General features: G+C 40.1%; 1 protein-coding gene across 1 annotated transcript in view; it reads left to right on the top strand.

The window, feature by feature from the left end:
• Positions 1 to 20,290, top strand: part of itpr3 (inositol 1,4,5-trisphosphate receptor, type 3) — a 196,277-nt gene that overhangs the window by 124,516 nt on the left and 51,471 nt on the right. Inside the window, exons 26-42 of the mRNA XM_028796574.2 lie at positions 816 to 968; positions 2,912 to 2,989; positions 4,282 to 4,401; positions 4,525 to 4,647; positions 5,028 to 5,231; positions 5,379 to 5,630; positions 6,794 to 6,919; positions 7,005 to 7,130; positions 7,225 to 7,345; positions 10,741 to 10,913; positions 11,200 to 11,348; positions 14,309 to 14,417; positions 14,536 to 14,626; positions 14,714 to 14,889; positions 15,727 to 15,898; positions 19,150 to 19,340; positions 19,425 to 19,625. Of these exons, the coding sequence (XP_028652407.1) occupies positions 816 to 968; positions 2,912 to 2,989; positions 4,282 to 4,401; positions 4,525 to 4,647; positions 5,028 to 5,231; positions 5,379 to 5,630; positions 6,794 to 6,919; positions 7,005 to 7,130; positions 7,225 to 7,345; positions 10,741 to 10,913; positions 11,200 to 11,348; positions 14,309 to 14,417; positions 14,536 to 14,626; positions 14,714 to 14,889; positions 15,727 to 15,898; positions 19,150 to 19,340; positions 19,425 to 19,625 (2,565 nt within the window). The remainder of the gene's footprint in view (positions 1 to 815; positions 969 to 2,911; positions 2,990 to 4,281; positions 4,402 to 4,524; positions 4,648 to 5,027; positions 5,232 to 5,378; positions 5,631 to 6,793; positions 6,920 to 7,004; positions 7,131 to 7,224; positions 7,346 to 10,740; positions 10,914 to 11,199; positions 11,349 to 14,308; positions 14,418 to 14,535; positions 14,627 to 14,713; positions 14,890 to 15,726; positions 15,899 to 19,149; positions 19,341 to 19,424; positions 19,626 to 20,290) is intronic.

Raw genomic sequence — 20,290 nt, 5'->3', positions numbered from 1 at the left:
GCCCAGCACCAATTCTTGGGTCATCCCCGTGCTTGTCTCATGCACACTGACATCTCTCCGCACCAGAACACATGGTTGGATCTGCCCATAATATAATCATATGTTTGAAATTCAGATTTTGACTATTTAAAATTTTATTAAAGACATGCCTCTAATTGAAAGCTCTATAAACTTAAATGAAAACATTTTATGTTTGGAATTGTGGCTGTGAGAATTAATTTCATTGACATCTTAGTGTTCTTCATTTACACACGACCACTTCAAAGGTCACATGACCTTCTTTGTTGTGCCAATGACATTGCAGAAGTGATACTTCGCTGCTAGTTGAAACTAATCTCCATGACTTCAAAATATTGTCTTCCTTTATCATATGAAACAACAAGAGATCCTTTTTTGCAAAATGTACAGAAGTTCTTCTGATTAGTTTCATAATGTACTTTAACCTCTCTTGATGTAACCAGCGGTTTTCTTCTCTAAATGCTCTGTCTTGTTGAAACAGTGCCATGAACACAAGCTGGCAGGCTTTTGGGCCTCTCCAGTGTTTTAGTGGTCACAGTTGTACTTGGACTAACTCATCTGTCCAACTCGCTACATTCCTCTGCAGTAATAGGCCTTTGAACCTTTTTCAATTTTTTTGCAGTTCTATACAAAGATAAAAAAGATCCATGAAAAGGTTGAAATAGGACTAACAGCCACTTGCTCTACGTTTATTCTCTACAACAAGATGAAACAATCACGCTGTTTGGTTCTTCCATGGATGTTTTAAGAATATGATGGTTGACACTATTTCATCTGTTTTTTTTATTTTTTTACAGGTCCAGCTTCTGATCTCTTCCCAGGATGTAGATAATTATAAACTGATTAAGGCTGACCTGGACCAGTTACGCACCATGGTGGAGAAGTCTGAGTTATGGCTAGAAAAAAAAAGTACCGGGGGTTCAAATGATGCAGGAAAGAAAAATGCAGAAGTGAGCACTTTTATTTTCTTAACAATTAAAGGGAAGGTAAAAGTTACTTTGAGCGTAGTGTGGAAAATTTAATTACTATACTATATTTATTTCTTGGCTTATGCTTCATTTAATAATTAATTAAGCTTCATTGGATTGAACATTGAAATACGCTAATATGGATAAATAAAACCCTACAACAGCTGTGCTTAATCCTTTTTAATATTGCCCATTTTAAAATTAATAGTGTAAATTGGATTCAGAACATACTCAGACCCGTCACTTTCTTCACACTTTATTGTGTTGTAGATTTAATTTGAAACTGATAAATTTGCCTTTTTTGCCCACCAATCCACACTGAATAACTCATAATGAAAACCTGTTTTCAGAAAGGTCTACAAATTTATTAAAAATCATAAACTGAAATATTTCATTTCTGTGGGTATTCAGAGCCTTTTCTGTGGCACTCCAAAGTGTGGTCACGTCATCCTGTTTGCTTTAATTCTCATTGAGATACTTCTAGAACTTGATTGGAGTCTACCTGTGGCAAATGGAAATAATCGGACATCATTTAGAAAGTCACACACCTGTGTATAGAAGGTCCCACAACTTGCACTGCACGGCAGAGCAAAAACAAAGCCATGAACATCAAGGAAATCTCTATAGACCTCAATGATCAAGTTTTGGTGAGGCATACATCAGATAGATAGATAGATAGATAGATAGATAGATAGATAGATAGATAGATAGATAGATAGATAGATAGATAGATAGATAGATAGATAGATAGATAGATAGATAGATAGATAGATAGATAGATAGATAAAATACTGCCTGATGGAGCCGGTGTTGTACAAAGGGTTAACAGGTATGGTGAGTTCAGCCACCATCGTGCCCTTTTGTTATTCTTTTTCAATTCAGTCGTGGTACGTAAAAAAACAAGACATCAGAAAGATGAGCTTCTGTTTTGTTTGTTTGGTTCAAAACACCAGTGTTCTTCATTACTGCATTTTATGTATTACACTTAAGGATGAGCACTGATTGGTTGTCAGCTCTCATGCACCCCTATCAATCCTGTTTGATTTATTGGAGAGAGTCACAGACTAGTTGGAGCGAGTCATAATGCAAATAATACAAATAAAGGTTAAGACTTGAAATTGCTGGAAAGGTTTTATAATGTGACATGGGCTTTACCAAATACATGTGCTTTGGCAGATGATTTGTTTTCCTACAAGAGTGCAAGAGTAAAGACAAAGCTACCCACTAGTAGCTTCAAAACCACAATGTTCATATCCTGGATTGTCCAAGTCAGAGTTTGAGGTTGGACTTGTTCACTCACGATCTCCATGCCACCTGACAGGGCTTGAGCAGTTTTGAAAAAGACACATTGGGAGAAATGGTAGACTGTAGATGTGCAAAGCTGATAGAAACCTGTGGAAAGAAACCCAAGGCTGTCGTGGCTGCCTAAGGTGCATCCACTAAATACTGACTTGAGGAAGGTGAATAATTGTGATCAATTTTTTTGTGTTTTCTCTTTGTAGTTAGTTTAGAGGTCTGTTTTTTAATCTTAGCAATAAAGAGTCTTTTTCTGTTGATCAGTGTCAAAAAAGCCAAATTGAATCCACTACAATGAAAAAGTGTGAATATTTTTCATGGGCACTATAAATCAATCCATGCATTGATTAATCCTTTTAATTCAGTATGGGGTGAAAGTATGCTGGTTTGGGTGCCAGTGCAGCACAGGACACACACACACAGTGTATGGGGGGTTTAAAATCACAAATCAGCTCAACATGCTTGTTTTTGAGATGTGGGAGTAGAAACAGAAGTGGAGGCAGGCGTGTGAAGCCAACGGTGCAAATTAAATGAAATGAAAAAAGGCAAAGATGTAAGAGTGTGACAAATGTTATATTGTCTTTGTTCTATTGTGGACAACTACAACATGAGATTACATTGTGCTTCAGGTGCCCACAGAAGAAGGAGTAGCAGCAAACAAGGAAAAAACGGACAAAAGCAGTGAAAATTACAAGATTGTGAAAGAGGTATGTTGGACTAGTGAGAAATGTTGGACTCCCTCTTGTGTCATGGTGCTACAGTTAAATAAGAACAAAGATAATAATCATTCTTTACATTTATATAGTGTTTTTCTCACTAGTCAAGTGCTTCAGTGCATGGGGAGCCATTTCAACCACCACATGGGCCATTTTTGTAGCAGTATGCTCACCACACTTTTGCTGTTAGGTGGTGAAGTGGTGAATTAGAAAGCCAATTATTGATAGGGGATATTAGGGGGCCATAATGACTAGGCCATAGTGTGCAATTTAGCCTGGGCACTGTAAAGATGCTATTATGGACACACTGCATATGATAAATTCATTAATCTCTATATATATAAAATCCAACATATGTCTGTCTGTCTGTTTGTCTGCATGTCTGTCCACTTTTCACAAGAGAACTACTTAATAGTTTTAGATAGGGTTTTTTATATAATTTGCTTGAACATTCCTGTTGATTTTGCAACTTCTCTCATTGCGCTATGTATCATAGTTCGCTTGCGGTACTGGTTTATTTGTACAAATCCGAGAGAGACGCAGCAGGCCGAGGGGAGGGGGCAGGGCCCTCCTCACTCATGTGCCAGCCTTGTGGAGGATGTTACATCTGCTTAGCTAGCGAACGAGAGAACTACTTAATGGATTTAGATCGGGTTTTTTCTATAATTTGCTTGAACATTCCTGTTGATTTTGCAACTTCTCTCATTGCGCTATGTATCATAGTTCGCTTGCGGTACTGGTTTATTTGTACAAATCTGAGAGAGACGCGGCAGGCCGAGGGGAGGGGGCAGGGCCCTCCTCACTCACGTGCCAGCCTTGGGGAGGATCTTACATCCACTTAGCTAGCGAACGAGAGAACTACTTAATGGATTTAGATCGGGTTTTTTTCGAGAAGTTGCTTGAACATTCCGGTTGATTTTGTGACTTCTCTCATCATGCTAAGAATCATAGTTCGCTTGCAGGAGTGATATATTCGTGCTAATCCGAGACAGAGGCTCTGGGCTGAGGGGAGGGGGAAGCGTGACGTCAGGAGTAGGGAGCCAGGCAGGACCCTCCTCGATGTCCTGTTTCACTTCTACTCAGGCGAAGCCACGGGGGATGGCTAGTATATAATAATTGTAAATAAATACTTCTGTGTGCAAGACACTCTCCTTGATGATTGTCTGTAACTCAGTACAGATGGGTGCTTCAGTTTAATTAAATGTACACTGAAATAAATTGTCTCTTGTTGTTCAAAACCATCTTATTTACTTTTTGAGTGATTATTTTCTTTACTCACCCAGATTTTGGAGCGGCTGAATAAGATGTGTGGGGCAGGTGTTTGGAAAAAGCAACAGCGTTTGCTTAAAAACATGGGTGCCCATAAGGTCATGATGGACCTCCTTCAAATTCCATATGCACAGGTAGGGATTCAGTGGATCTCTCCTAATGGAAGAGATTTGATAGGCCGTGAAACGAGCATCTTTTGGGTGGATGAAAGTTTCCGCTAACCCAAACTCCTTGCTTATTTTTTTTCCTTCTTTCAGAGTGATGAAAAGATACAGGAGATCTTCCGATACACTCACCAGTTCCTCCAGAAATTCTGCTCAGGAAACCCGGAAAATCAGGTTCTGTTGCACAAGGACCTCTCCTTGTTCCTCAACCGTGGGGTAAGTTTGTGTAGACAGTAACCTCTCCTGGTGCTCACAATATTCATGAAGCTGAAAAGAGAGGTTTTAGAAGAGGGAGCCATAATATGGGAAGCGGTTTTCAAGTTCAGTCCTGGGACTCCCACTGTAGCTGCAGGTTTTTGTTACAAACAATTTATTCTTTTAATTGGAATTCTCCATTTATTAAACAAGCTACCATTTCCCAGTTTCTGAGTTTTCGTGTGTTACTACAGAAATGACATATTCTTTAATTTCCCAATCCTTAAGCAGATGTTTGGTCGTAGGTGAGGTGTATTTCCTCTAAAGTGTGTTCAAAAGGCACTGTACTACTATCATGATAATCTTTCACTGTTGACGTAATTAAATCCCTTTCACTACAGCAACTTGATGATGCAGAGACTATCCAGCACATCTTCATGAACAACTATCAGTTGTGCTCGGAGATTGGAGAAAATGTTCTACAATACTTCATCAACTGTCTCGCCACTCGTGGTCGGCACGTGCAGTATCTTGATTTTCTTCACACCATTATCAAGGCTGAGGGAAAATATGTCAAGAAGTGTCAGGACATGATCATGACAGAGGTGAGCAATGCAGCATTGTGCCCTAATGATCACTTTGCTCTCTATATGTTATTCTTGGTATTTTTTCCCATGCCAGCTATGAATGGTTCCCTGGTGTTTCATCTTTACGCAACCTAAATGTATTCTGTCCTGACTGCTTTATTGCAGCTTACCAATGCTGGAGAAGAAGTTGTCGTATTTTATAATGACAAGGCCTCCTTCTCTAACATGCTGAAAATGATGGAAGAGGCCCGCGATGGAATAAAGGACAATAGTCCACTGAAATACCACATCACATTAGTGGAGCTGCTAGCTGCATGTGCAGAGGGCAAAAATGTCTACACGGAGATCAAGTGCACCTCATTGCTGCCCCTAGTAGATGTGGTGCGTGTTGTCACTCATGAGGACTGCATCACTGAGGTGAGTGGGTAATCTTCTAGAGCCATAATTGTCGGTAAGTGGACATTACACCGAGGTGCCTGAAGAAGCATTTTATTGTTAATGTATCATAAGTAGGATGCATATAAGTGATGCCAGGATGTGGGTAGGTGATAAACTTTCAAATGCCAGCAAGGTGCACCCTGTGGAGGCTAGGGCCCATGATACAGGAGTTAGTTGGGGCAGAAATAAAGGCAGAATGACTGCAGAAGCTGCTCTGTGGATGTAATACCCATATGGAAGAAGCACAGATGAGGTCTATCATTGTGCATGCAAGGGCTTTTAAGGTGTCTTTAGCAAGAAGAAAATCAGCTTAGTGCCGGGACCAAAAGACCAGTTAAGCACACCATGAATACCTTTTGAGAGGGGTGGGGATTTGTGGTTGTGGGGTTAGGGGGTAGAATTAAGAACAAGTAACAGTCTGCTTATATTCCACTTATTATGCATGTTAGACCAATAAAAAACATGGACAAACCAAATACATGTCAAATTTACTCATTTGCCATTTAAAGGGCACCTTATTGAATGGCATAGTCGGCAGGATACTCCTTGTTATGGAAGATATTTTAGGCATGGCTACTTATATTTTGTATAATATGTATAATTATATTTTGTATAATATGTATAAATGTTTTTCTGAGAAACAATTAAATAAATACTCCATCCAAAAATTATTATTTTATATGTTATTTGGCTGAAAACCTTTCTTGGAGAATGTACATAATAGTGATTCTCATAGAATAGAATCTAATGGTGACCAGTACTAGAAAACGGAGAAAATTCTGAAAAAAATCCTTATGTCTATTAAACAATGTGTGGCTCAAAACATGAAAAATGATTTTTTTTTTAAATGTTATTAAATAATTACTTCCTGAATTATTAGTGGATATGTAAACAAGAAGCTCAACAACTTATGGGAGGGACTTTTTAAATGAAATACAGGATTCTTGACCAACAAATGAAGGGGAGAGATGGGTCTTCAAGCTGGGATAGGAGTGTGGGTGTGTGTTTTAACTCTGTAATGGGAATACTCCCCCTCAACAAGGGCATAGTGTAAATGCACAAAGTGTCAACTACCACCCATGGATTTTATCAAACAACCAACTTTATAAGATGGAGGCTCACGTTTCTCTTTATAATGGCAGGTCAAGATTGCTTATGTGAATTTTGTGAATCACTGCTATGTGGACACTGAAGTGGAAATGAAGGAAATCTACACCAGTAACCACATCTGGAAACTCTTCAACAACTTCACAATCGACATGGCTAGGGTATGCCCATGTCACCTTTTTCCACCATTCCCATCTTGTGTTACAGGGAAGCTTCTATACATTTTTTTCATTCTCGTCATTTCAGGTTTGTGGTAAACGTGAAAGCCGCTATTCAGACCCTACTCTGGAAAAGTATGTACTCACAGTGGTTCTAGACACCATTAATGCTTTCTTTAGCTCACCATTCTCTGAGAACAGCACCTCCTTGCAGGTAACAGTCAGTCAAATCCTCATCATAACCTTTGATGTCAGCAGTAGAAAATATAAGACTAGACCAAATCTCAACCATGTATTTTGCGTTGCAGACCCACCATAACATTGTAATCCAGCTTCTCCAGGCCACCTGCCGCCTGTTTGAGTGTTCATGGCTTCCGCAGCAGCACAAAGCACTTGTGGAGTCGTGTATTCGCACACTGGGCATGACTGGTAAGGATGTCATTTTCAAACATTTTACAGTACTGTGTGTCTCATGGGCTGGTGTAATCACATCTACTTACATTTATTTTACCAGTGACCGCCCTGCTGCTGGAGTAGAGTGTTAGTGAACTCCTTTTTTAAAAATATGTTTTCTGTAAGAGAAAGTTCTGGTCCAAGCAGCATTCAAAAACACTACATTGAATGGAGAGAAGATCTTATATCCCAAAATAACAAGACACCTGAGGTTCACTTTCAGTCCAAGAGGCCCATTTTTAGGAATTTCATTGGAGTACAAAGCATAATTTAGAAGACACTTAGTTGACAGCTGACTGCTAGCTAGAATCTGAGTTGCCCTAAGGCTTTGTGATTCTTATTGCCATTTTTATGACTTGCTTACTCTAAACTGGCCCTGTATGAATAAATGTAGCTTTCAATGAACTACCGCTAGCTCCACTGATTTCTTCTGTGCTGACAGGATATGTTCTTCCTCAAAAGAGATTAATCTGGATTAAATTGGTTTGATAGAGGATGGATGGACTGGGTATAGTGTGTCTGTAATGGAATGAGTGATGTGGCTTTTTGTTGTCATTTGGGCAGAATGTCGCTCCATTAACAAAAGAACTGCTGTCAACCCAGCTGTTATTGTTCTATAGGCGGGGTTTCACTCCTCACTGGTCATGAATAGTCTTACTAGTCAAATACGCAGATGTACTGTCCTAAAATAAAATGCTACAAATCTAAATAGGTACTTCTTGTGGTTCCTCTAGAAGTTCGAATGTATTTTATTACTTGTGGTGTCTCATATAAAGCAAACAGTACAAGCAGTTGCAGGGATCACGGAAAAATAGAAATAATTGTTTTATTAAAAAAAGTATATAAAGTCCTGACCATGACCCTAACCCTTAGCTCTTCTTCTCCGCAATGGGGTGAAATGCTGTGCCATTCCCTCTCTTTCTGGTTCTCATGGGCTCCTTTATTCTTTTGTTGTCGCTATCCATTTTAACCTCTTTTAAGGTTGGTTTGGGTTGTGTTATAGGGTGGTAGGATGGAAGTGGGGTTTTATCTTATTGTAATTCCGGTCAGAATGGCATATGTTCCCCTTTAAAGTGTTTGCTTTGTATTTCAATAAAAATTTGATCACAAAACAAGAAAGAAAAGGAAATACATTAAATAATAAAGAAAATAATTGTGACATACAATAGTAATTAGTGAAAAAAAGAAATTAATAGATATAAAAATAAGCAAGCCAAAGAAAACAGAATACATGAATATTTTAAATATTTGGGGTTTTTAAGCTGTTTTGTTTGGAAAACAAGCAATATTTCCCTGTAAGTTCTTCTTTTCTGCAGCTGCATAATGCATGTAATCCCCTCCAGGTCAGGTCAGGTTGGGGAGCATGCACTGGTACAGCACATTGCTGCACTCACCACATAACAAAGCAGTTTGGAATCCAGACATCCAGTACAGTACCACTCTCCGGAAATGACCCTTTGTCTGCCGCGCCAGGTGTTACGTGGGCGTCCCCATGGCCTGGTCCAGCCACTCGGGTCCTCAACAATGATGATCCTGTGAACCGGAATCACCCTCAGGGAAATGTGCCACATGGCTGTAGTGCCGTAACTGACGCTCTTTCACAATGCAGGTAATGTGCCTCATTTGGGACTCCATAAGCAACTGTTCATGCGACACAAAGTCAAACCAGTGGTACCCAAAGATTCTCTGAAGAGACACAATACCGAAGGAGTCCAGTCTTAGTCTCGGGTTACTGGATTGCGTCTATGTCTCACAGCCATATAGCAAAACAGGAAGCACCAGGACTCTAAAGACTTGGACCTTCGTCCTTTTGCAGAGATATCTTTAGACATAATCCACTCCCACAAGGAAAATCAGTTCTATGACGATGTGCATCATTCTTCACCATGGCACTCAATTTTGTTTGAATTTCATTTAAAGGATCTCTAGTTCACCATACTGCGGTGGATTGGCACCCTGCCCAGGATTGGTTCCTGCCTTGTGCCCTGTGTTGGCTGGGATTGGCTCCAGCAGACCCCCGTGACCCTGTAGTTAGGATTCAGCGGGTTGGAAAATGGATGGATGGATAGTTCACCATAAATATGCATATCCTCAACTAGGACAAGGCGATTGCAAGATGAAGCAGGGGGTTTGGCAGCGGTGACTTTCCATATACTGAGTTTTCCTGTGAAGAAAACAATAATGTGCACAGTTGTGTCTTTTAGTGTTTCTTTGTGTGAAAAATATGCATGTCATATTTTTAAATAATATGTGCTCCTCTGCAGCGATGTGAATGAGAGGCATACATCACCAACCCCTGGTGTGGCAGTAGAATTACAGTCACAAGAGCCTTTCAGCTGTCTCCTATGAACAAGTGTGTGACCCTATCTATCTATCTATCTATCTATCTATCTATCTATCTATCTATCTATCTATCTATCTATCTATCTATCTATCTATCTATCTATCTATCTATCTATCTATCTATCTATCTATCTATCTATCTATCTATCTATCTATCTATCTATCTATCTATCTATCTATCTATCTATCTATCTATCTATCTATCTATCTATCTATCTAATCGACAGGCAGACACATGTGGAAACATGGAAAACTGTTCCAGACAGGAACTAAATGATTTAATTTTTGTGTGAATGGTATGAATTTTGCTAGAAGCAAAAGGTGATTTATTTTGCAAATTTCTTTGTGAAGTGGAACACTAAATTTCACTGCAAATTCAATTTTGTGCAAATCATTTCACTCATCTCTAATCAAGAGTAATTTTATTTGCCTCCTTGAGCTATACATTGTGTGTGAAAATGTTGTTGATTTTGTTGTTGTTGTTGCTTTCTATCCCTCCAGTTTCAAACCCCCACATAATCTGATACAGAATCATGGGGTCTATCCTGGCAGCCCATGTCTGGGTGTAAACATGAGCAGATATTCTACAGAAAGAGCGACTGGGATGGCATTTGAACCAGGAGCTGTGAGGCAGTAGCACTTAGAATTGTGCTCTGCCAGTTTCTATCATTTAGTTTTTGTTGTTATGATTTTTACCATAAAATCCCAATTAAACACATTTAGATCTCCTATCATACCAAAATAAAATATAAAAAGGATAGGATGAATACTTTTCTTTCTGTTATACTTTTAATGTGTGCATTCAGATCTTCTCATCTTCCACCACATTGTATTCCAAGTTGGTTCACAGATGCTGCAAGTTCATCACATAACAGGCTGGTTGCATGTGACAGACAGTACATAGTAATGTTTAATTGTCCAGCTGTCCCCCCTCTACTCAGCTTGCTTGTACCATTTATTAAGACCCAATAAAAGTTTCCACATCACCCTATGCCTGTATATAGCTGACCCTTCAATGTGTTCTGCAGCTAAAAGCCGTTCTATCACTCTGCCTTTGGAGCTGGACTCCCAGATCAACAGACAAAGCATGAGCAGTATGCAGAACATCCAGTCGAGGAATTTTAAAGCTGCCCCTCGTACCAACCGGTTAATGACTCCAACCAACCCTTGGGACTACAAGAACATCATCGAGAAACTGCAGGTGGGTCGTTTGGTAAACTGGGGCTGAGGTGTGAGAGGTAACTCTCTTTTTTGCCCTAAAGAGTCACTTCTGTGGTTTTGTTACATTTTGTAATTAAAGTAAACCTTATCCATATTAGTGAGGCCACATATTATTATGGTCATATGATTGTATTTTATTTTACTTAGCGGTTATGGCATACATTAGTAAGGGTAAATGCAAATGACTGACAAGTCTACACAATTTCAACTGGGAACTGCAGATATTAATTATATGTTAATTTGTTCCTTTACAATCTTTTAAACAGGAAGTCATTGACACTCTGGAAAGGCATCTAAAACCTTTGGTGAAGGCAGAACTGTCAGTGCTGGTGGATGTGATGCACCATCCCGAGCTGCTCTTTTTAGAAACCTCAGAGGCCTGGAAAATCTGTGAAACTGGAGGCTTCATCTCAAAGTGAGTGTGTCCTGCTAAAGCCTTACGGATTAGCCCAAATGCTCTAGTGAGCCATCAGTTTTTTATAGTGCAAGGAGATCTGTCAGACTTCTAACTGTTGTGGGCTCTGATGGTTGTAGTGAAATAAAGGTACAGCTTGGAGGTCTCAAGAGTGTACACCTCAGACTCTTGTGAGTACTCTTTAGCTGTAATTTGTACAGATTGGTATGTGCCCAAACTTTAAATTGTCTGTTTGTAACTTAAAGATCAATTCTGAAACCAGAAGCTGTAGGCATCAGAGGTAGCCTTCAAAAGTGGATCTCAAGTTGGTTAGTCAGAAGGATACAGATAAGACGAGAAAGAGGTCATCAGTAGAGTCCTTCAGGGGTCTGTCCTGGGACTGTTACTTTATCTGATTTATATTAATGGCATTAATTTCAGTACAGCTATTATCTTATGAAATCTGCAGATGATACTAAAACTGGATGAATGGCAGACACTGCAATACAAATAGCAAAATCAATTTAAGAAGACCTGGTCAAGCTTCAGAACTGGATGAATGCTTGGAAAATCCAGTTAAATGTAAAAAAGTGTGAAGTACTACATGTGGGCAAAAGGAACATACATTCTAAATACAAAATGGAGGGGTGGCTGTCATATAGGAAATAAATTTTGAAAAGGATTTAAGGGCTTATGTTGACAAAACATTTCTTATCATCTGAGCTGTAGTTTTTTAAACTGTGTTACCTGAAACTGGGCCCCACAGTGTCATGAATCACAATAGTACTGAATGGGAAAGGGTCACAAATGGTTTATGGAATGTCACGCAATGCATTGAAGTAGGCAACTCAAGCAAACGTCATTGCTCTGGCACGACCTGCGTCTGTGATTCTCCAAGGGAAACCACCGGGCTGACAATTACCGACAATTCTTCAATGAGAAAGGGATGACGCTCCGTGATGATTGTGGGTTGGAAAAACACAAAAAAGGCAAAGTTGGGTCGTAAGAAGAAAAAAAAGTTTAAGAACCACTTATGCACAGAAGCAATTAAAAGGGCAAATAAAATGTTAAGTTTTAATGTAAAAATTATTGAATATAAATCAAGAACGTTATGCTCAGACTAGAGTGCAGTTCTGTCACCATACTACAAGATATACATATGGAAGAACATGAAGCTGTGCAGATGGCAGCAAACAGGTGTACCCTAATGCTTAAGGGCAGATCCTGCTCTGACAGGGAATTAAACCTCTTTAGTCTTGAGCAGAGGAAACTGCATGGGGACCTAATCCAGGTCTTTGGAATTCTCAAAAGTATCGATGAAGTAGATCCAGCAGAATTTTTTCAGCTTAGCGCTGAACCACATACCGAGGACACCAGCAGAAATTAAGGGAGCGTTCATCTAGGACTGAAGCCAGGATGCGCTTCTTTACTTAAAGAGTTATGAGAATCGGGAACAAACCAGGAGATGTGGAGTTCAAGCAGAAACCTTGACAACCTTTAAGAAGTATGGGTGAAATACTGAGACAGCTCAGCTGTTCACTAAACAAATGAGATTGATGAATTGAATGGTGTCTTCTCAGTTGTTCTTTTTGGTTAGTGACAGACACTATAAGACATCTCTAGCAAAATGTTACTAATAGACTGCCTCGTACAATTTTTAAATTTGCCAGGGAGGACCTGGTAGTTGCCATGTGCAGGGATCTTCCTGCCATTTACAGCTAAAATTTGCCATTTTAAAAGAACAGCATTTTAAAAGGATAACAGAAGACTCTGGGAATGTTGGTTATGTCTTTATATAACATTCTTGTCACAAAAACATAAAAGACTTGGTATTGTAATGAATAAAACATCTATAACTAGGCAGTTCTTCAACACTCACTTTGAGGCCCAGAAGCCCAGAACAGACTCACTCACTCATCATATCAAGAGCAGTGCAAAACATCTCTTTTAGTAAATGCTGTTATTCACATTATTCACAAGGATTCAGAAGAAGTTACAGATCAGTTTATAGGCCAGCTACCAAAGTGAAGTTACTGGTGAGCAACAGAGGTACACATAAAACCACTGCAGTATATCAAGTGAGCCCCCCTCCCCTGGCAATAACAACAGGCAGCGATAACGACTGAGTGCTCAGTGTGAACTTTATGTAATCTGGCTAAATGTGTCTATCGATGCCAGGATATCCAAAGAAATATCGTTTCATACTAATTTCATAGGGCGGCACGGTGGCGCAGTGGGTAGCGCTGCTGCCTCGCAGTTGGGAGACCTGGGGACCCGGGTTCGCTTCCCGGGTCCTCCCTGCGTGGAGTTTGCATGTTCTCCCCGTGTCTGCGTGGGTTTCTTCCGGGTGCTCCGGTTTCCTCCCACAGTCCAAAGACATGCAGGTTAGGTGGATTGGTGATTCTAAATTGGCCCTAGTGTGTGCTTGGTGTGTGGGTGTGTTTGTGTGTGTCCTGTGGTGGGTTGGCACCCTGCCCGGGATTGGTTCCTGCCTTGTGCCCTGTGTTGGCTGGGATTGGCTCCAGCAGACCCCCGTGACCCTGTGTTCGGATTCAGCGGGTTGGAAAATGGATGGATGGATGGACTAATTTCATATTGAGGTTTGTCTCTCTGCTCACAATGCTCACAATGACCCATTTGTCAGATCTGATCTGACCCAGGACTTTTAGGGACATGCAGGGTGAGTCTTAGCATGCTCAGTTAGTTTGAGGTATTTGGAAAACCTCTTTCATCAGAACCATAAGCAAGGCAAGATGAGATGACCACAGCCATTGTCTCAGACACTCTTGAGCAGTACATACATTTTATTTAATAAAAAACTAGACACAACATGCAAAAAAAGCTTTTTTGGGTCTCTAATTCAGGTTATTTCTCATTAATGCCATGTGATCGAAGACTGGTTAACTCTTGCTGGACACTTTTACACCTGTAAAACCGATCCTTCCAGGGTGTCCTCGGTCTAACCTCCTTTTTCTATGCAGGCTTATTGAACACACCAAGGCACTGATGTCATCAGATGAAAAGCTATGCATCAAGGTCCTCCGCACACTCCAAGAAATGCTATTGAGGAAGTATGATTTTGATGAAAAGGTGAGTGAAACTAAAAAGTAGGAACTGTGCAAAAGCATTGCTGAAAGTCTTCACCAGCTCACTCGACTCTCCTGACCTGTTTTATCCCTCAACTCTCTTGACTTGTTTTACCCATTAGGGATTTAGTTTGAGAAAACTATTGCTGACCAACTATCTGCACAGCAAGAAGTCAGGCTCAAAGGGGGAGATGACTGATGTTCGAGTGGGAGGTTGGTATTTTGGATCATAACGTTACAGTACACTCTGGAGAGACTGGCCAGTAAAGTCACTTATCCTTCTCTTTCCACAATTACCAGGCCTGGACCAAGAGAAAGACTGGGCCACTATTACTACCATCCAATGTCACCTAGACAAGAAGGGAGCTACAAAGTTGTTCATTGATCTCCTCATCAACTCTAAGAGCGATAAGATCTTCCAGGAGAGTATTCAGTTGGCAATTTGCTTATTGGAAGGGGGCAATACAGACATACAGGTAAACAGTGGTCTCCTGTACCTTTCAGTTAATGTGTTTAGGAGTATCAAGAACCTCATCACCTTCTTATGTGGTCAATAATGTACAACATTTAAAGAATATATAATAAAAATGAGGTAAACACTATTGATTGATCATTACTGTAAAGATGAACCTTCTTTTTGATGTTGTGAACAATGAGAAACTCATCCCCACTCATCCCCACTTTTGATGTGGTCAGTAGTGTAGAGATGGAAGTCATATTTTATAATACAAGTCACCAGCTCAGGTCAGGTCACCGTTTTCATTCTAACCTCTTAATTAGTGATCTGTTTTTGCTGCTAATTAACTTCTTTTGAATTCATTTTATTTGACTTGCTCTTGAAGACTCAGACTCCTTAATTGTTTCTTTTTCCTTAATTAGCTGCCAAAAAATAATGAGATACAAAAATGAATTAAAACACGACCAGCAAACTGTGTCCATCATACAATATCTGAGAATAAGGAAAGATGAAGATCTCGGGAATGCTGATCTGCTCAGATCCCAAACACTGCTCTTAGAAAAGAGAAAAATCTAAAATTTCAGAAATCTGCTATTGCACCACGAGAGCAGCAATAAGCCATGGAATTAAAGAACGGGTTTAATTAACAACGAAAATCAGAGCCTAATGAAGCAACTGGTGAAATTGGTTAGTTGACTTAGTTGGTCTTCTGTTGGCTCACTCACTTCAAGTTTCATTTCTGTTTGGGTGACATTTAAAGAAAGAAATGTAGCAATTCATTTAAGTACTCTATGGTTGCCCACACTGCCAGTGAGCTGATGTTTATTAGACTAGAATTGCATTTTGTGTTTTCCAGAATTCCTTCTATGACCATATGATGAAATGCAACAAATCCGAAAAGTTTTTCAAAGTTCTGAATGACCGCATGAAGAAGGCACAGCAGGAGGTCAAGGCGACTGTGTCAGTCAATGTCAGCGACCTGGGCAGCAAGAATAAAGATGAGCTTGAAATGGACCAAAACATGGGCGGTGAGTTCAAGAGTGCTACCACTTTCTGTCTGGTGTCATGTTGATGCCGAGGAGAAAAGAGATGTCATGCTTGTGATGGCTGTCAAACATGTATCTACTAAAGACTGCCTTAAAGGTCGTTAATAATTATGCGATCAATCATTGTATGTTGTATAGTTGTAATTAATTTACACCACTTTTCATTGTGACATTATGAAGTTGTTTTCTGTTGATTTAATGTCAAAACAGCCAAATTCAACCCACTGTGATTAAATGTTGTAAAACAATAAAATGTGAAAACTTCTAAGGAGGTGAATACTTTTTATAGACAATGTAGATGTGAAAACCACTGTATGAGTGATAGATAGATAGATAGATAGATAGATAGATAGATAGATAGATAGATAGATAGATAGATAGATAGATAGATAGATAGATAGATAGATAGATAGATAGATAGATAGATAGATAGATAGATACTCTTAAAAATGTTTGTCAAAGTTTATCCCTACATTTTGGGTGTATTAAAGAAATAAAACATTTGGCCTTAAGATTTAAGTGCATTTGCAATTGCCATTTCGAGAAATGCAAACTCTCCTGTTGTATATTATGTGATATTTTAGGTGTGTGATTTTAGAGTAAGCTTGTTTTTTTAGGTCAGGAATTATATTTTTATGATTTATTGTTTGTTTTGATATGATTTTTATTTGTGTAATGTCTTGTTTCAGTATTTATGCAATGCTGTGAGTAGTATCACATAACCTATTCAGCTGCTGCACCATGTAATTCTGGTGACGCTCGCCCATTTTGATATTCCTCCGTGGATACACGTGTTCAATCTCTGAAGAATTTAGCGTTAGTTAGTTTTCAATTACTGTTAAGTTTTTCAACTTTTTTGGTCCTCGACTCGGATTTTTGCTTTGTCAACTGGTTTTGGGATCTAAATATTTTGCCTGCCAAGTTTAAACTTCTGCCTGTCTTTTTGTCCATGATTTTTGGAGTGTTCTGTATCATATAGTTTATTTTACCTCACAATAATGCTAACTCTTTCTACACACTAAAACTTTTACAATTGAAAAACGCAGATACCTTTTGACCACACGACCCTGGCATTTTTAACTCCTGAAAACTGTGACTTTGAAAACGCTCTCCAGAGCTATATACTTCTGAAAATGCCGGTGTAGCATCTGGAACACCCAGGCTGGCACTGCCACCTGAATCCAACACAGACAAGCTTGGGACACAAGTTCAAGGCACACACATTTTTTCCTTTTTACCTTGTGGGCAACACCTTCCCCGTTTCCACAAGCTCAACACAGTCCAGCACAGTCCTTTCACTTCTCCTGTTCACTACTCCAGTCAAGCTTCGTCCTCCTCCTCCCGACTCTGGCTCCCCAAGTAGTGGCTGCTGGCTCCTTTTATAAGGCACCTGGAAGTGCTCATTCCGGCAGCACTTCCAGGTGTGGCAGAAGAACTGCCAATAAAGGCTCAGCAGCACCCCCTGGTGGCGCCTGCACCAAACTCCAACTCCCATGAACCTCTGTGGGAGTCCCAGGCACCACTGCAACCCAGTGGGGTTGCCATCTAGTGTCCTGGGGGAGGTAACGCTCTGGCCATGCTTGCTTCCCCGGTCCACCCAGCGTGGAGGAGTCCCGGCCAGGCAAGACCCCCGGCCGCACGTTACAAGCGTTACAGTGTGGACAGATTGAAAACACAGACTGTAGTCACGCTCTGATTTGTTCAGGCTTATTACGTAGCCCTTCCCTAATTGGATCCTGTTCATTACAACATCTCATTCCCTGATTGGTCACCATTCACAGAAGAAAACTGCATTCTAACATAACATAGTTGCTTTCCATGGTGTTGTTGTGTTGCTTACTTGTATACAGTCATCCCTCACCTATCGTGGGGGTTACGTTCCAGAGCCCCCCGCGATAGGTGAAAATCCGCGAAGTAGCGACCTATATTTATTTTATTATTTATACATATTTTAAGGCTTTATAAACCCTTCCCACACTCTTATAAACCTTTCTCACTCTCTTGTTAACCTTCCCCACACTCTTATAAACACTTCCTTGCTCTTAAACACTTTCTACATTCTTAAACACCGCAGACCAACACTGCACACTGCACGCAGCGATCAGACGTCGATGTGTCTGCACTCGCTTTGTGAAGAGGGGCAGCTGAACTCACGCTGAGCAGAAATGGACTTTGTGCTGCTTCTGCCAAAATACCTGCTTGTCGCTCTGCGTGTTCGGAAGGAGGAGGAGGAGTGGGGGGGGGTGTGAGGGCTGAACGCACGTTTGCTCAAACCCCCCTCCCCGGAGGCGCAGTACACTCCTGCCACTTCGCATTGACAAGGGGGTGTGGAGCTGAATGAACGCTAAGGAGAAGTGGACTTTGTGCTGGCTTTGTGCTGCTTGTCGCTCTGCGTGTCAATAATTTAAAAGCCTGTACAGCACATATTTTCCTGTCTCACTGTCTTGTCTTGCATGAAGTTAAAATGTTTTATAATAGTGAGATGTTACTCATATCCTTAGCCCGACATCCACATATCATATGTGTTAACAAAGTGTGTTTTTTAAGTTTACATGTGTTTAAAGCATGTGGGATGGGTATTTTAAGGCTTAAACTATAAAAATGTTTATTTATATGGTCTTTCTATATCGCAGATTTTCTACTGTTGCTGATGGGTCTGGAACATAACTTCTGCGATAGGCAGGCAATCACTTGTATTTAAAAACCCGCGAAGTCGTGAATCTGCGAAAAGTGAACCGCGAAGTAGCGAGGGATTACTGTAGTTCTAAATTGCATTTTGTATGGTTTGAATACTGCATACATGCACGATAATTTCTGTGCTCAGTGGTATTACCATCCCTTCAAAGATTTTTTTGCTGATTATCGCATGCCCAGAGTAGGTGAACATGTACGTCATATATGTTTTTGGTCGTTTTTGTGTAGATGTCGTAAGTGATAGAAAAGCACTATTATGAACAAAAATCATTTTTGTTTAAAGGTTCTGTTTTTAAATGATAACAAAGTAGTGTGGACGTACCCTAAGACTGAGTTTACACAACAATTCCTGTAATAATAAACAAAGCAAGCACCAACATAATGCAAAAATGTCAGCATGCAATGCATACTCTATACATCAGCCTATCAGTAAATCCAAGTGCCCCCCTCTCTATTTTTGCTACTGGCAATGTTAAGTAGAAGTACCTCACCTCACCGTGGTAACCTGGCCATAAAAGCCTTCTTTTTAATCCTTTCAGGTGGGATGCCCCAGTTTATGCAGTCAGGAGCTCCATCCCAGTACCCTCAAGCCAAAGCAGCTCTGCACATAACCGAGGATTCCACTGATCAGCATGAGCCAGAGGCAGAGATGGCCCCCGGTGTTATAATAATGAAGCCAATTCTACGCTTCCTGCAGTTACTTTGTGAAAACCACAACCAGAGCCTACAGGTTAGCCAACCAATCAAGGTAACATTAGCATGAGCATCTGATATTTCCCTGGGTGCTTCTAAAAAATGTCTGTTTTTGGCCTAGAACTTTCTGCGGTGCCAGAGCAATAAAACGAATTATAACCTGGTGTGTGAAACCCTGCAATTCCTGGACATCATGTGTGGCAGCACCACGGGGGGCCTGGGACTTCTTGGTCTCTACATCAATGTGAGCAATGTAGGTCTCATTGTTCAGACTCTGGAGACACTCACAGAGTACTGCCAGGGTCCATGCCACGAGAACCAGGTATGTATTGCCAACTTCAACCCTATAGGCTCTAAACGCTCTTTAGAAAAATTGACCGTCTGTTTTAAAAGAAGTAGGAAACACGTCAGTATGTGTCTCACTTTCTTCTGATGTTGCTTTTCTTACTGCTGTCAGATTAACTAACTGGCCTGAAGATAAAGACGCTAATGTGGGAAGGATGTGAAGTGCTTTTAAATAGTGATGTGTTCCTGTCTGTGAAATATGAGAGGTGTTGTCATTGTGAATCCACATGGAACCATGCTGGGAGTGTTTCATTTTCATTTATTCAGGGTAGAGATCTGTCTAGAGTCCAGTTTCTTAAAGAGACCCTACTTTCTGCCTTTAATTCAATGATAATGTAATTAATTTCCCTATTTAGGGTGCCAATCCAGAATTACCAATTACATTTGTTTTGCTTTCTAAGGAATTAGTGGTTCCAACACTCAAGTGACATGCTAATCATCTCTGTCAACTTAGCCTTTTGCCAAAAACACTAAAGATGTCACTGGTTTGGCTTGAAGCTGAAGCTTAAGTGTCAAATGGATATAACATGCCATTTTTTTCAAAAGCACCCAAAATATACAAATAATGCAAGAAAGCTTAAATTTAATTGTAATGTGGGTGCCAGAAAAGGCAAGATAGCATATAATAATAATAATAATACA

This window comes from Erpetoichthys calabaricus, chromosome 3, assembly GCF_900747795.2.
Source record: "Erpetoichthys calabaricus chromosome 3, fErpCal1.3, whole genome shotgun sequence".
Taxonomy (NCBI): Eukaryota; Metazoa; Chordata; class Cladistia; order Polypteriformes; family Polypteridae; genus Erpetoichthys; species Erpetoichthys calabaricus.
This window is presented reverse-complemented; position numbering and strand designations above follow the sequence as displayed.